Source organism: Diplotaxodon limnothrissa, linkage group LG7 (genome assembly GCF_057381915.1).
Source record: "Diplotaxodon limnothrissa isolate DT_005_m linkage group LG7, D_limnothrissa_male_GT1.1, whole genome shotgun sequence".
Taxonomy (NCBI): Eukaryota; Metazoa; Chordata; class Actinopteri; order Cichliformes; family Cichlidae; genus Diplotaxodon; species Diplotaxodon limnothrissa.
The window spans coordinates 62,614,263-62,631,803 of record NC_140602.1 but is presented as its reverse complement, the minus strand read 5'-3'; the positions used below and the strand labels follow the sequence as shown (position 1 = coordinate 62,631,803).

Genomic DNA, 17,541 nt, shown 5'->3' with positions numbered 1-17,541 from the left:
ATTATAAAACCTTTTGGACAATATGTGTCAGTCCTTTCAGTGCTACCAAGTTGCAGGAGGAGGACACCATCTGCTGTCTCATTAGGAGCATGCCTCCCCATTGTCTGGCATGCATACACGCATGCTGGTACCATACAAACAACAAAAGTGGTGCTGAAGGTTCTACAATGCTTTTTTTAATTGGCAAGTCAAAGGCCAATTAAATTCTTGTTGGTCGTCATAATTGCCTACAACAGATAGTTTCTCTTTGAAAGCACAAAAAGGATTTGTACTCATTGGGCAATAAAATACTGAGACAAATGGAAAACCAATAAACGTGGTGAAAATCTAAGGAGGAGAAATGTAGATTTACACAAGTTGGAAAGATCTTTGGCGTCATTTCTAAATAACTTTCAAGATTATTGCTTCAAACAAAAATAGGTAAATTCAAATCATTTTGATGTGTAACCACCAAAGACCCAAGCTGTCACCCTCAGAGGAAATGAAATTGGTTAGAATGTTCATGAAGAACTCAAGAGCCACCAAACACAAACCTGCCATGAACTGGAAACAGCTGGAATATTAGTGTCACTATCCACAGTGAAGTGTATTTTCATCACCGCTTATCTAGTGCTATCTAGGGTTGTGGAGGTAGCAGCCCAAGCAAGGATGCCCCCGTCTTCTCAGCCAACTCCTTCAGCCAACCCAGGAGAACACTGAGGCGTTCCCAGACCAGCTTCTCCCCTCCCCTTGTATACCCCATACTCCCAAAGCACCTGCCACAGAACATTCTGAGGGATACTGTGAAATGCTTTCTCCAAGTCCAAAACACATGTAAAATAGTTAGGCAAACTCCTGGTTCAGCATTCCATGACCAGGACAAAAACCTCACTTTTCCTCCTGCATCCAAGATTTAGTTAATAGACACTCCTCTCCAGTACCCTGGCATAGATCTTCCTAGTGGGCCTGAACCCCTGTAGTTTGAGCACACTCTCCGGTCTCCCTTCTAAACATGGGGGCCGCCACCAGGGTCTGTCAGTCCACCCCAGATCTCGATGCAACATTGAAGAGGCAAGTCAACCAGGACAACCCTACGATACCCAGGGCCTTTAGGAACTCACTGATTCATTGATTCCTGGCAGTTTGGCCACTAAGGAAGGTATCTTACCACCCAACTATGTCACGTAACCTGTTGAAGTCAACAACAACCCACCCACACTATACCACTTTCTCCAACTGGTGGTTTCCCAAAAATGCAGACGGAAAGCCTGTTTCAGCAAGACAATGATTCCAAAGAAAATCTCTTCAAAACTCCATCAAAGCTTCTGGAATGATCTTTTCAAAGCCTAAAACTCAACCCTATTGCAAACAGTGGACTACACATAAAGGTCAGTTCTGTACCAGGAAACCAACCAATTTAAATGGTCACGGTGTTACTTGGTAAGGAGGTTTATATATTTGATCCTGTATGCATAATTTTGACCTTGTGTGAATCTGAGAAAAACCCAAATAAATACAAACTTTTGAACCAACGTCTTGTTTTTAAAGTCATTAAAGATTTATGCTGTATGATAATTTTACCCTTGAAAGAGGACAGCTCAAAGAAATAATAAAAAGACCATAATTACAATGACGAGTGAAACTTTTGACCACAATTGTATATATCCGACTTGTAGTCATAATCCATAGTTATAATAATATTGTAAAATAACACATAAGGACTAGCATTTTATGGGTACATAGTGTGCCAGTTTGTAGAAGACACAGTGCTGAAGCTACAGCCTTGTTGTAAGGCCTAATCTTGGTTCAGAGTTTCTGTGTGATTATTCACTGTCCAGCTTCTTGAGCTCTGAGGAAGGACTCTCTCTGGATGGCAGGATATCGTAGTGGCAGGGGATGTGGCTGTTTCTTGGTAAATCATATGGATCCTGCCCGAACTTCACAAGGCCACTGCCATTTCTTGTGGACTGGATGGTGCTTACCGTTGAATCTGTAATCAAAGAGATATCAGTTGGCATAGTATAAGGTACAAAACTGTTGATATAAAGAACCAGAACACTATTTTAAGATGCTTACTTTTAATCATGTACCTCTATTTTTATTTGATTGAACATTTATACAAATAGAAATAAAATGTCAGAAACAGTGAGAAAGTCTAAATCAGAGAGGAACTGTGGCAATTTGTCTATTCAGTTCTTCTATTTTTTGGGACAATATTCACGTATTTCTTACCTCCACAGGCTCTTGACACAGTGTAAATGAAAATGTCAGCCTTGAAAGTATTTTGAAAAACTTAATACAAATCAAAGCATTTGTTTTTATAGTGTATGTATGCGTAGTATGGTGAGACTAGAGCCATGCTACAAAAATCAAGAGGTTCATGACCAGCCCATGTGACACATGATGTGACGTCAAAATCGCCACGAGACACTCACAGCACATAAAAGATGTTTTTTATGTTTGCATGCTAAAGTTTCCTTACCCTTGATAAGTTCATACATGATAGTTAGAATGTGCTTAATGGCACAGCTACACTAAGTAAAATAGTGGTTGGAAACTGGGACAAGACAGTGCTGTGACCAACTTGCTTCAAAGAGTGTGACCAGGTTTGTGGCCACTCACAGCTGGTTGCCATCATATAAGTGACTCTGCTGTTTGCCACGTTTTCCATGTGCCAGGTTTGCTATGCTTATTCTACTGTAGAAACATGAACAGCTAGAAATGGAGGCTACAAATCTGACTGCTCATAACTGCCTGTCAAAATTTAGGATCTGGCAACTGGGCTGGGTTTCCCCGGCTTTATCATCACTCTGGGTTCTTGGCTAGCTTTGTATTAGCAATTTGTATTACTTTATTGTTATTAGCAAAAATAAGTCGATCGTAGCAAAAAACAAAAAAAACAACCCCCCCCCCCCAAAACAAACAAACAGAAAAAATAAATAAATGAAAATTTATTATTTATTTTACCTGCCTGGTGCACAGATAACTGAAGAAGCTTTACAGTTCCAATTATGCTGTAAAGTGATTACTGAATTAAGTATAGTAATGCATTATATTACTGCATTGCTGAAAAATGTAATGTCAAGACTGTGGAGTCGAGGGTTGAGGGTATTGTGTTGTCAAACTACAGGTGACCAGTTGCTGCAGTCAGTCACCAAATGTGAAACAATCCAGTGCAATTACTGTACAACCAGCAATTTTGTTCTACCTGCAAGGGCATAGTTCTGCTATTTTCACTCTGAATGGGTTTTTAAAATGTTCATTAGCATGATATAAATCAATTTATCATGTTTTTTTATTGCACATTGTATGAACTGATAGCTGATGAATCTGCAATCTACATCTACAATTCACTTCAAGAGTTAAAATGTTAAAATGTTAACATAGTGCAGTAGAAAAATAGAGTAATATAAATACTATACTCTGAAGATTACGTCATATTCTCCATCCCTAGTTCTGCATAGCAGTTATGCAGTTAATGTCGCAGAAAGAAAGTAGACAGCGATAACAAACAGAGTTCAGTCCTCACCAATTTCATAGACATTCTGGTTATTGGTTGGGCTTCTGCTGCTAATCTCAGCATATGGTGAATCCCGCCTAGCTGGTGATTTCATTTCCACATAGCCACATTCTGTGTTTTTGGTTATCAGCATGGGAGGATCCTTTATTGTGGCATATGGGTTTTCAGAGCTGCTGAGCGAACAGGAGCTGGCATGATAGGGTGTGCCCTTCATCAGATCTGCACAGCACAGACAAAGGATCCAGTGACAACTGAATATCAACATTAAAAATGACAGTTCATAGTTATGTATAGGACTTGCCTCTTAAAGATTTCTCCATGTAACTTCTATCACCTCCACAGGCTCCTGAAACCAAAAAGTCTAAATCAGTAGATCAATAACTGAACAGTAAAAGTAAAAATAATGTGAGAGATTTTATTAAATAGATTAGGCAAAAATCGTTTATAATATTAAGAGCTGGGGCTGAAGTAGAGCTAAAGTATTCTATTTTTTTTTTTTTTACCAGTTTTAATGTCAATACAAACACTATGCTAATAAAGTCTTATTACATAACTCCACCCACAAGCACTAGGTATGTGGACTAGTGACTGTAAGGTGACAGTGTTTGTGTTACATCGATTCAGTTCCTATCTGATTCATGGTTACAGAGCAGCTGGGGCTTATCCTACCAATGTTATGCACATTCACACCCGCTGTTAACTTAGAATTCTCACAATAGTTGTGTCTTTGGACTTTAGAAAGACAATGAGTGAAAGCACCAAGCAAGATCTAAATTATTTTCACAAATGTTGAATATTAGATCAAGAAAAATATTGATCATATAACACTGACCAACTGTCCAACTCAAATAAGCATCTACACAAAACAAACTCATAAAATTGACATATTAGCTCAGACTTCTCTGTTAATATAGCCTCACCTGGTGGCATTAACCAGATATTGTATGTTAGTCACTGATGGTGCACCAATTAACACCTTAACTTAAAGAAACATCATATTACACACGTGGAAGACCACAATATTTTTCCACAGTCATCCTAAACTGGTAAAACTTATTACAAATTATAATATAATTCTATCATCTTATGTCTAAAGCGAGCAACATGAAAGAAATTAACATGTTTTCTTACCTTATACCTGCTTAGTACACAGATAATATGTAAGTGATCACCCAGAACTATACAAGCAAGAATCTACTCACTGTAGGTCAAAAATGCACATCACACAACCTGGATCCTCTATGTACAGCAGCCTCATTCAAAGTGAATGTAATAATTTAGCCTACCCTAGGTTGTTCGTGTCTGTCACAATACAGTTATGTGGAGTAGGAAATCATGCAATGTTAATTTTTTGTTTTCTTGATAATGAGCGCACACACACACACACACACACACACACACACACACACACACACACACACACACACACACAACAGCTGATTATAATATTTGCAGTCCACAACTCACCCAGTTGATTTAAGCAGTCCTCGTGTTTCCACTCTGCATGTAGTGTGCCAGTATGATCAACAAGAAGAGCACATTTTCTCTGATCCATATTTTTAACGTTTACAAAAACCTGGTTGTTCTTTGCCTAAAAATGGCACAAAAATAGCTCTTAGTATGTTCGTTTACAGACAGTCAACAGAAATTGTACTCTGCAATCTCCTTGTCCCTCTGTCTTAGAGGATTTAAATCTCTACCTTTCCATTTGGACCACGCTGGGGGCTGATGCACTGGGTCAGAGTATGGTAACTAGGGTTGGAGAAATAATTGCTTAGATGGGGCTCACATGTTGCTGGATAACCACCTGAAAATTTACAGGAACTGTTAGAAACAAAGTATGTCATGTATGTATATAATTTCTTCATGTCATTGCTTTCTGGGGCAGTCTATAAAACAGTCATGTCTTTGGTTAAGCTTCACTCAAATATAGGAGACATCTGTCCCATCGTCAGTTGTTTATTTGCATTTACCATGCATTCACACTTATTCATAGAATACATCTCACATTACAAAATGTGAAAGCTTCATTTCCACAAGAATCAAGAAGACAAATTTATTTTTTTCATAATCGCAGTAAATTTAACCTCCTAAGACCCGAACTCTTTCATAGCATGCATTTTTAATTTCTCTTTGCTATTTGGGCTGATTGGGACCTGATGAATGTAAGAACAAAGAATTACCTGATTTTTTCAATTTTTTTTTTGTTTCTGAGAAAACTGTGATTCACATATGAGAACATTTGTTTTAAATTTCAATAGAATAGTGGCAGTATAATGTCCTCGTAAGTGGACATCAGGCCCTTGTAGAGCAGACTTTATTATTTTGGTCTATACGACCCAAAATGTGATGTCCACATATGTGGACGCCCGGTCCTAGGAGGTTAATTTAAAAAGTACTGAAGAACTTTAGCGATGAAAAACTGGATTATGTTCAGGTGCATCAACTTCACTTGAAATATTCTTGAGCTGCGTATGTGCATGATATTAAACTAAATGGATATAGTTTAGAAAACATTTATATAAGTAATAAAGTATTTAAAGTGTATAGAGTAAATGGATGAATGTGGATTGTAGTGCTGTGAGTAGAAAGAGAACTTCAGGACCAAGACCTGTGAATGGCTTCTTTTAAATCTGGTGTGTAAATAGTTTTGACTTTTGATGAATATCAAAAATAATTTTTCCAGTTAAAGTTCAAGGAGGAATGAAATACTATAACAATACTACACATTCTACCAATTTTTTTTTTTTAGCAATTCATGCAGACCATAAGGAAATGTTCAGAGCTTTTAAAAGTATAGGGGTAGAGACAGAAAAACACATGTTCTTCTTCAGGCTCCAGGACTGCTACTGCCAAAAACTCTGGTTAGTCATGGAGTGAAGGGACTGTTCATCCATGACGTCATTGGTACCAACTGGAAAAATTAGTGTCTGAGTAGAATAATGGCAGAACTTCAATCATATCTCCCACTTTGCCACCATGGAGATAGTTAAGCCTTGATAATACTCTGTGGACACAGATACAGACAGCTGGAGAGATTCCTGTTGTACACAAGTGAATGCGCATGCGTAAGCTGGCATGCAAGCCGGTTTCAGTTGCTCCTGTTTTTCTTTCTCCATACTTTTCTTTGTCTCTTACTTATTACATAATTTCTTCTGGGATTAATTAAACATTTTGATTGTAATCATATTTTAAAGTCTACTATCTGGGAAAAATACAGGGCCATGGATAGCCACCTCATACTTGTGGATAAAGTATAACCAAGGCTTAAGTGATAGCACAAGAGCTCTCAACAATAAATCACCAATAATGATAATTACAGGTTGCTTGTGCTTATAGCCCACATTGTAGACAGAAAGTTTGAAGAAAAGAAGAACACTGACTCTAATCAACTGTAACAGTTACAGCAGATTCAAAAACAGAGGTAATTGAAACAGTTTTGCCTGTGTGTGTGGGAGGAGGGAGAGTGTCACTGGAGATGATCATGCCAGTAAAAACAAGTTTTCAGGACACTGTTGGGCCAGTGGGTCAGTGGCTTAAACTCAGCGGAATGACTTGGACTCCGGAAAGGAAGGAGTGGAAAGACCCTTTTGAAGTACTCAGTGAACATGTAGCTCACTTAGACAGCTTACTTAACTTCGACCTGTTAGCTGTCTAATTGAGGAGCAAAGTAAATCATGTCGCAGTCCTTGGTTTTACCCCAGGGTTCTTAACTCTTGGACTTTGATTTCTTGTTTATTGATAAATATTCTCTATTTGGTTTTTGGCTTCATTATTATTTATATTTGTATCTTCTTAATAATCTGCACATATAAAAGGCATTCCCCCAGCAGAGAATCTCCAATGTGCTTAAATTATGCTGTGAAAGAGGGTGTTGGTTTAGCTCAGTGCGCTGAGCGGGCGACCACATGCTATACAGCTGAGAACGGCCGGCCCGGGTTCAAGTCTGGCCCTTTGTCGCATGTCTTCCCCCTTGTCTCTCTCTGCTCCTGCTTTCCTGTCCTGTCTTCACTGTGTTCAAAATATGTTGTAAATGAAAACTTGGCACACATCCTATTTTAAACTGAAACATTAAGATGATACTAACATTTTTTAGGTCTCTTTCTCTACCTGCAGAGGTCTAGGGATCTTTCAGGAATGGTGGTGCTGTTTTGTGGGGAATTAACTGGTCAGTAGGAAGTGATTTTATACCTAACCTAATATGTGTCGCAAATCTAACCTGCACTGCAGCAGTTTAGCTTCACAGTATAAATTACAACCTAAATTACCCCTTGAAGAAGTGACCCATCTTCATAGTACAGAAACCCCAAGGTTAACCTTGAAGTTACACCCCGATAAGCCAAAATCCTGCATTAAAGTACAGGGTTTAGGAAAGGAGAAGCAATTGCCTCTGGAAGGCTCTCATTGGAATATAGTTCTGATGTCGGGGTTATCTCATAACCCTGAGATGTACGAGGTGCTTCAACTCTTCAGTGATAAAAAAACAAACAAAACAAAACAAACAAACCTCATTTATATTTTTAACAGCTAAAATGTTATTGCTTGTCACCATGTCCAACATGTGTGATGATGAAGAGTTAGAGTGCATTGTGAAAATGTAATTCCTTTACCACGTAGCAAGAAAAACCTTCCCAAAATGATTAAGACCACGAGGAAAGTCAACTCCTGCTATTTTAGCTTCGCATAACCAGTGTTCCTTCCCTTGCTATGAAAGGAATTTTACACCTCTGGTATTTAACAATATAAGCTTAGCAATATAAGGTTTAGAACTGTAAATTTGTAGTGAGGTTAACCATTTAAAATCAATAAAACAAACAAGGAAAACAGTATAAATATTAGAAGAAATAATGCTGGTACAGCACAATGAGACCTAGTTGCAGTTTAAAACAAGTAAATATGTAAATGTACCTGTTATATTGTAATCAGCAGCAACACTCACAGCAGGAGTGTAAGTCACAGATGGCATGGTGGGCTCTTTGCCCTTCTGCTTTTTCCTGAAGATAATGAAGAGGAGCAGAAGGAAGAGCACAAGCAGCACAAGGATAATGATTCCTGCAATGGCTCCAATCTGGTAAGAGTCTACATGCATCGCTGCACTAGTCAAAGTGTTGAGGCTGCCCACCACAATCACACCAGCTGCACACAGGAGGGGGAGGGAATGTAGAATAAGAGTTAGATGTTTTTGAGTCTGTTAAGTTTAAATGAGTTAGTTTTTCTAATGGAGAGTGATTAGAGAAATCAGTAAATTTGATTAAATTAAACCTCTATAACCTCAATCCCAGAGAAGGTGGGATGCTGTGTAAAATGTAAAGTAAAACAAAAAGCAATAATTTGCAATGAAAATATGTGCAGTATTTTTTTAATAATATTGCCTAAGCAAAACATGTATAATATAAACAGAATTGGTTCCAGCACAGAACCCTGTGGAACTATTTGACTAACTTGAGTGACGAAGACTCACTATTTACACAAACAAATTGAAATCTAGCTGAAAAAAAAACTACTGAATTATTGATGAGTGAAAAAGTGTTTGCCCTCTTCCTGATTTCCTATTTTTTTTGTATGTTTGAACACTTAAATGTTTGGGATAAAATGTAAATATTAAACAAAGATAACACAAGTAAATGCAAAATGCAGTTTCTAAATGAAGATTTTTATTATTAAGGGGGAAAAAATCCAGAGCTACATGGCCCTGTGTGAAAAAGTGATTGCCTCCTAAACCTAATAGCTGCTTGCGGCACCCTTAGCAGCAAAAACTGCAATCAGGCATTTGCGATAAATGAAAATGAGCCTTATCGTTATAGTGCTGTGGAGGAATTTTGACTCACTCATCTTTGCAGAATTGTTGTAATTAAGCCACATTGGAGGGTGTTTGACCTTGAACCATCTTTTTAAGGTCATGTTATAGCATCTCAGTTGGATTCAGGTCAGGACCTTGACTAGGCCACTCCAAAGTCTTCATTTTGTTTTTAGGTCTAGGATAGCACATCAATATGGCCTATTCCTATTAGGACAGACAAGGCTAATGTTAAGGACTTCAGAAAAAGTAAAACTCCATCTAAGTCTTTGAGTGGTAAGCTCATTACTGATTTGCACATGGTTGCATTCTGTTTATATTTACATTTTACACAGCATCACAACTTTTTTGTTTTTGTGAATTAGGTCTGTAGTTTGTGTCATTAAACAACGTTTGATTCCATTCTTACTGAAGTACATTCTCACCTTGGTCACATCGAGCTCCCTTCCAACCTGAATTGCAGTAACACGAACCAGTCATGTGATCACAAGTGGAATTATTTAGACAGTCACAGACCTGATGGCAACCATAACCATATAAACCAGGAGGACACTCTGGAAAACAGAAAAAGAAAAGAAAAAGGTTAATTCTGTTCATCTGGATGTAGTGCTATTTAGGATTGGTTTGACTTTAGCCACGTTCTAAATCAGTATAAGTATTGCAAATAATGGACCATCAATGATGGTAGGAAAGAAGCTGCAGAACTGCATTTGTGGCTTGTCAAAACTAACAACAGACATGGACCTTAAAATCTACCAAGGCAGGGAGGCAAAAGGGCAAGATCCAAAAAAAACCTAGTGTCCAATGTACACTATACTGCCAAAATATTTGCCCACCCATCAAAATAACTGAATTTATCCATCCATTCGTTTATCCTTTTTCAATGTCGCGGGGTCGCCGGAGCCTATCCCAGCTGTCTTAGGGCGATAGGCAGGGTAGACCCTGGACAGGTCACCAGTCTGTCGCGAGGCTAACACATAGACAGGCAACCATTCACACCTATGGGCAATTTATTGTGTGGGGTTGCTTTTTAGGAATTGGGACTGGCTCCAGCGAAAGAAACTCTAAGACATTTTGGACAATCTCATTCTCCCAACTCTGTGGGAGCAGTTTGGGGATTGCCCCTTCCTGTTACAAGATGACTGCATACCAGTGCACATGTAAGGCCCATAAAGACATGGGTGAGCAAGTCCTGACCTTAGCTCGTTAGAACTGATAGAAAGGGATCATTTAGAGCAGAGACTGCGAGCCAGGCCAAGCTCTGTGCAGGTTAGTCAAGATCTTCTACAACGGAGTCCTGACCTCAACCCAAAAGAACAGAAAGGGATGAATTAAAGCAAAGCTAGACCTTCTTGTCCAGTATGAGTGTCTGGTCTCATAAATGCGCTTGTGGAAGAATTCCCATAAACCTTAAACCTTGTAGAAAGCCTTCCCAGAAAAGTTGAAGCTATTAGAGCTGTAAAAGGTGGTTCAACAGCATATTAAACCCTATGGATGAGAGAATGAGATGTCACTCAAGTTCATATGCACGTGAAGGCAAACGAGCAAATACTTTTTGCAATATATCGATATATCGATAATCAGGAATGCTCAAAGAAAAAATTAAAACCTGCCAAGTGAGTTGAACAAAGAGAATCTGGAAAATGGGGGATATAAGGCAGGAGGTATTTATACAAAGGTGACTGACTAAAGGTGCCACAAGTGTGGCACCAAAGGACAGGATAGTGCAGCATCCAACTTTTCTTTAAAAACTTGAAAAATAAGACAAGATTAAAGTAAAACAAAAACAAAAACAAAAGAAAAACTGAAACTTAATATGATTAAAAAAAAACAACCATAACACAAAAAAGCAAACAAAACAGGCAGCAATATCTTGTAACCTACTTTGATCACAGTATTTCCCCATGAAACCAGTTCGACATGTGCACTGTCCAGAAATGTGGTCACAGTCGGCTCCATTCCTACATTGACAAGTCTGAGAGCAGTCCTTCCCAAAGAAACCCAACGGACAGCCTGCAAAGAAGTTATCGTCATTATATTCTGTACTTTTAAAATATGCAGTTTTTTAAATTAAAAAAGTACCTTTGACAAATTTATCCAAGATTATACCAGTATCATCTGGATCAGCCATTCCCAAAGAGAAGAGTGCTGCACCCCCCTTAAAATCCAAAAGAAATCACATGGGGCCCACCTAATCTTATATTTTCACTCCAATCAAATTCTGTTGGCTATAAATTGCTAATGCTACCTAGTCATTTGTGTTATGGCCAACATGTGACCCGCCTGCCACTGGGACACAAATGTCAATACAAGAACGACAAGCTAGCTATCCAAAGCGATCCAAAAGTATGACATCAACAGAATGCATGTCATCAATTGGCTAGTCAGTCTTATGGTCATAGGGGAATCATATGATTGTTGGGTCTGTGAAGGTTCTCAGTCATCCAGGTCATCGTAGTCAAAGGAGCTTGCAAAGAAAAGCGTCTGGACTTCTTTAAGTTACTTGAAGACGTTTCACCTCTCATCTGAGAAGCTTCTTCAGTTCTAAGGTCAAATGGTGGAGAGTCCCAGATTTTAAGCCCTATGGGAGTGTCCCCAAGAGGGTCATGGACCCTCTGTTGATCCTCTTCCTAATCACAAGAGCTAAAGTGTGAAAGTGGGTGTGGGTCACAATCAGTCGCCTGAGCCAAGGTGTGGCTCAGGCGACAGGCCACACCTTGGCTCAGGCGATTAGAGGATCATCAGGGGGTCCTTTTGTCCCTCTGTGGGGGGTTACTCCCACTAGGTTTATATCTGGGACTCTCCACCATTTGACCTTAGAACTGAAGAAGCTTCTCGGATGAGAGGTGAAACGTCTTCAAGTAACTTAAAGAAGTCCAGACGCTTTTCTTTGCAAGCTCCTTTGACCATATGATTGTTGGGTTTTTCTCTGTATATATTATTATAGGGTCTACCTTACAATATAAAGTGCCTTGAGACAACAGTTGTTGTGATTTGGAGCTGCATAAATGAAACTGAATTGAAAGTTGTGTCACTCAATGAGTCATGAAAGCGTCTTCTTCACAAAAACTAAAACCGCAATTTTTGAAACCCGCCAACGTGGAAAATGTTCTCACAAAAACAACACCATGTTTCCGGAGTCTGACAAAAAGCCATCGACCCAGCAGCTGGTACAAACATCGCCTCGACATCCACCTATTTTGTAGCATTTGTGTTGCATACAAATGACCTCACAGGACGTGTTGCTATAAGGACACCACACACATAAGATGGCACTCGATTGTAATAGAAATAAAGTCAAGCCGAGCTGTATTGCCTCGAGCTGCGTCGAGTCGATTGGAGTAGGTACTAATGGAAAAAGTGCTTCCATCTTAACCCAGTCAGTTACCAATAGCACGGACTATATGCCTATATATGAGGAATATAGACTCTGCTGTTAACAGGTGAGGTTGAGAAATTTCCCTTGACCTGCAAGGTTACTCAGAGACAATACTTCCCCAGAGATAAGCAGGGTACTCATGGGCACGTGTACTGGGTAATACTCATAGGATCAGACTTGGACCTTTAACACTAAGGTCACTCAGGGTGCTGGATTTGGGATGAAAGCCCCTATTCATGGTAAGTGTAATGGCATCAGCCACACATGGGTAAATCAGTCCATTTGTTCACTTTATTAGTTTGGTTTGCAGTTTTCTTCATTAATATAATTCATTAATCATTTTATTTAAACCTAACACTGATATTATGAGGCGCGCGCATAATAGCATTGTGGGGTTTTTCTAAAAATGTTTTCTGTTTAATTATGTTTCTCTTTCTTTGAATTACCTGGTTTGGGGCTGTAGCTGTTTCCTGTCTTGACTCAGGATTCTGAGAACAAAATGCCTGCTCAGCAGGACCAACCATGTGCTTATCAGGAACAGGGGTGTTTTAGGTTTACTTATGTTATTCTGTGCTTAGTTAATATTAGTGTGTGTTTTTGTTTCCCCCCTACTGTGTGTAAATGGTTTGGCCAAACCACTTTAAAAGCTACCCTCATGTGTCTTTGTAATTAGGTCAGTTTGTGGGTTAAGTTGTGTCCACTTTGTTTGTTTAAGTTTCTGGAAATTACTTTGTGTAGAGTTATATTTAGTTGACCTCTTTTATGGGCCTGCTAATTATGTTTTGGAATTTTGTCTTTTTGAGAGTTAAAATAAAGAAAACCCTTTTTGAAGACATTTTTTTCTGTGTCCTCTATGCCTTGGCTGCTTGGTCCCTCGCAGTAAGGACCCTACTTGTCTTGATGACAGTGGCTTCTAACAGTCCCATCGTATTTAGATGTGACTGGTCCCCTCTGGGGATTAGGACTGTCTGGCCTTAAGTTAGCCAGTCTGGGTGCATCTCATCACTTAGCAGCTTTTTCCATTGTGCTGTCAGAAACTCATGGATTCCAGTTAGTTTTGGCCAGTAGGTGCGAATCATGTCAGGGCTGTCAAACTCTTCATACTTTACAATCTTTCTTGTATGCCTGCCACTGTAATGTTTAACTGTTCATGTAGTGCAATCCCCTCAGTTCTGCTCTTAGCTACACCAGCCACTGAGCATCTTTCTTCCATATGCTATTCCAGTATTGCTCCGTCTCCAGTCTTGGTGGTGCATTTCTCATATCATTCCTTTGCCACTGACAGTACAGATTGAATTATTTAGTGGAGAACAGCTGGCTTTTTCTCCTGGCTACTATCTCTCTGGTATACCGTTCCAAGTGGGTAGTCAAGGCTTGGTAATCGGCCACGGAGGGTCCAGGTTTCAAGCTTAGCCATGGTCTTCTCTTTCAGCTCAGCTTCTTTCAAACTCAAAGCCTTCAATGGACCAGTTGTTCATCGGGTTTGGTACCCAATCTCAGAGAGATGATGATATCTCCCCCATGGCCTGAGGTCCTGGCCAACCCTTGCCAAAGCATTTGTGTTGTACCTCATTTCTCATCTCTAGTTGTAGCAGTTGCTTCTTCTGGATGTTGGAACACTGAGCTATTAGTTGATTCGCTCTTAATCTAGAAGTTGGGTGACAAAGAAGCCATAGGTCCCACATCCTATTCATGTAACCACCTTTTGCTGGAATTCTTTGCATAGAAGCATTCCAACAGCTCCTTATTCTCATCCCTTGCCTTCTTGTTCCGGTAGCCCACTTCTTATTAAGGTCACTCCTCTTTAAAGTCAAATAAACGCAAGTTTCATAAAAATTCTAAAATGTCTTTTATCTTTTAAACTATGCTTAAAATTTTAATGAAGCTTATGCGTATTAGCTTCCACTTTGTATGGTTTAAATCTCAGTGCCCTGTCATTCTCCCTCTCATGCTCTCATTCATGCAGCCAGCATCCTCAAATTTCCACCCCACCCGAGTCACTCAGAGCACCATCAAAGCTCCTTAAGTCCAAGGGGTCCTGTCCTAAATCCTGTTGTCACTGGGATTCTGTTCTGCCATGATGAGTCATCGTATCTAATTGCCAAATGCATTAATTTTTCTATTGCAACGAATTATGTTCATTTCTTCCAAATTATCTCTCCTTATTGAACTACCTTTTTTTGTATTGGAAACATTTAGGAAATGATACTGGTATATGGGGATTCGACATATCACATTAGAGTTTGCATCAAATATCCTGTCCCATTTGACCTCCGATCTCATTTTTACAGTACACATCCTATACATAACCTTTCTTTCAAGTTGACAACAAAATGTGTTAAATCTTTAAAGAAAGTATTGCTAAGAGAAAGAGAATGAGGTGCAAGTTAGTTAGAAAAATTGTAGTATAATATTATATAACAAGTTATATTTATATACATGTATAACAACTTTTCCATGTCCAGTTATTTACAAATCAATACTTTTTACTTACTCCTACATAATGTTTGTCTAAACATCTGTCATGCCACCCTTATCAGATTTTTACTGCACTACAAACTTAAACTATTTTCTTAAAGTAAAAAAACAAAAGAAAGAAAGTGAAATTAATATATAGAAATACTATAAAAAGTAAAAACTGCCAAGAAAGGTTTGGGCCCTTGGATTGTTTCTTATCGTTTGTTTTTTCAGTTTGAGCATGGCAATGCTCGACAATGGCAGAACAAAAATTTGTCTTTCTCTTAACCATTTACAATTTGGACTAAATGACATAACTTGGGTGTGTGTTTATGTGTATGTGTGTTTGCAATTTGACTGACGCTGTGTGCAGTAGAGGCCAGTCCATCCTGGGCTGCACTTGCATTCTCCATCATAAGCGCTGCAGTATGCTCCATTGTGGCAGTTACATGTGTGGATGCAGTTGGGTCCCCAGTGACCAGTTGGACAAGCTACAAAATGTGATAATCAAATGTTAGTGCTAGAACCAGTTGATGGCTAAATAATCTTTTCTAAAGAACCTTTCACAGCACAATAATTTTTTCATAACGAAGAATAATACAGGGCGGTAACATTATCAAGCATATATAAATTGCAATATATAATTATTTCTAGCGTAAACCCACATTGAGAGCAGTCACTGCCAATCCATCCTGGATAACACTGACAGGAGCCATCGATAGGATGACAGGTTCCATTGTTTGTGCAGCTGCAGCTCTGGGCACACTTCTTCCCAAAACGACCGCTGGGACACACTGTATAGACATGTGTTAACATGTGTCATACTTTACTCAGAATATTACATCAAAGATTAACATTAACAGGAAGCTTGACCACTAACCCTTTACCTACACTAGTTGAATTACGTGACCAGCATTTGTTTCTTGGAAGCAACAGTATGTGGCCTGTCACTCACCCTCATTACACAGTGCTCCCTTGAAGCCTGGCAGACATTCACACTGTCCTGTTATGTGGTGACATGGTCCATTACTATGGACACATTGTGGACAGGTCTGACTGCAGTGGTGACCAAAATAACCTGGCGAGCAGACTGCGAGCAAAACAGAGCAAACACAACATGCAATTTATAAAATTGTTGGATCATATATTTGTGGACAGTGAGGGGATATTTTTTGTGGTAATTTTATTCCTCTGTCCACCATCCTAGTGGATTTTACAGTACTGTGCAAAACTCTTGAGCCACCTTAAATGTATTTATATTTTAGTTAAAAGGAGCCAGAGAAGTTATCTTCTCCACGCTTTTTGAAGGTCTTTTAAATGTCTTTTTTGAAGATTGATTCTTTTCCACCCATTTTTAGTTCAGGCCTTGCACCTGACCATTTGCTGAGTGATGCTATTAGGCCATTTAATCATTTGACATTAATCATTCAAGCATAAGAAAACACACCTTACTCAAGAGTTGCTGTTCTCTGACTTTGTTGACTCTACTTTCTGGGACAGTACCCAAGCCTTCCCACTCTTGATTATAGCCAGTGAAGAGTGCTATATAAATCAATAAAGTAAAGTAAAGTAAGTGATTGTATATCAGTTGTTTGCCTTCTGTATTTAACTGTGTGAGGATATTTCTTGATTATAGACTTTGACAATGATACCCTACCTCCTCGAGTGGGTGTTGTGAAGCCTGGCAGACATTCACGCTTTAGCTTTTATTAACTAAAGTTAATTCATTTGATCGCTCCTAAAGTTTTTGGTGTTTCTGATAAAATTTGGTTTTCCACCTTATGTTGACTTTATTTGCATTGACACCTCTCAGCTCCACATCTTTCAACTTCTCATGGAATAATAAGCCAACAGGCCTCACTTGGCCATGGGACTTCTTGTCATTAAATGCTCAGATCACTTTTGAGCCTGTAAAAATATCTGACTATGTATATGAAAAGCTGCAATCCCTGAACAGTTAGTGTAATACTTTCGTTAAACTCCTTACATTAAAACAGAAAATCTGTAGTTACGTGTTTGACTTAAAATACTTGTGTCATCATTTGTGTCATTGTCCAAATACTTATGGACCTTCCTGTTATATATTTTAACATTAAACGAGTTAAGATAATAAGTACAAATATTTTAATTGAACCATGTCAAAATATTTTAAAGCCCCTAGTTTAAATCATCAGATGCAGGTTAATCATATCACATTTTGCTTTTGATGTTCATTTTTTCTTTCAAATGTGAAAACAAGGTTTATTTCTGTTCCAGACTTTTTTTTTTTTTTTAACAACACTGATATTAATCATGACTATTGATGTCTATAATAACTATTAAATCAGAGTGAGGTTAAGTAAACCTATATATCATTTTAGCTCACCACAACCTATGTGATGATTTTACAGTATTGTGTGGTGTTGATGT

At 38.7% G+C, this 17,541-nt stretch overlaps 1 protein-coding gene across 1 annotated transcript in view; it reads right to left on the bottom strand.

Annotated features, from left to right (window-relative positions):
* Positions 1 to 1,721: 1,721 nt before the first annotated feature.
* The window catches only part of megf10 (multiple EGF-like-domains 10), a 49,003-nt gene continuing 33,183 nt past the window's right edge, over positions 1,722 to 17,541 (bottom strand). The window contains exons 15-25 of the mRNA XM_085358632.1: positions 16,088 to 16,222; positions 15,798 to 15,926; positions 15,495 to 15,623; positions 11,181 to 11,309; positions 9,722 to 9,850; positions 8,408 to 8,635; positions 5,200 to 5,306; positions 4,967 to 5,090; positions 3,801 to 3,845; positions 3,509 to 3,718; positions 1,722 to 1,969 (exon numbers count right to left, since the gene is read on the bottom strand). Of these exons, the coding sequence (XP_085214758.1) occupies positions 1,803 to 1,969; positions 3,509 to 3,718; positions 3,801 to 3,845; positions 4,967 to 5,090; positions 5,200 to 5,306; positions 8,408 to 8,635; positions 9,722 to 9,850; positions 11,181 to 11,309; positions 15,495 to 15,623; positions 15,798 to 15,926; positions 16,088 to 16,222 (1,532 nt within the window). The 3' untranslated portion in view covers positions 1,722 to 1,802. The remainder of the gene's footprint in view (positions 1,970 to 3,508; positions 3,719 to 3,800; positions 3,846 to 4,966; positions 5,091 to 5,199; positions 5,307 to 8,407; positions 8,636 to 9,721; positions 9,851 to 11,180; positions 11,310 to 15,494; positions 15,624 to 15,797; positions 15,927 to 16,087; positions 16,223 to 17,541) is intronic.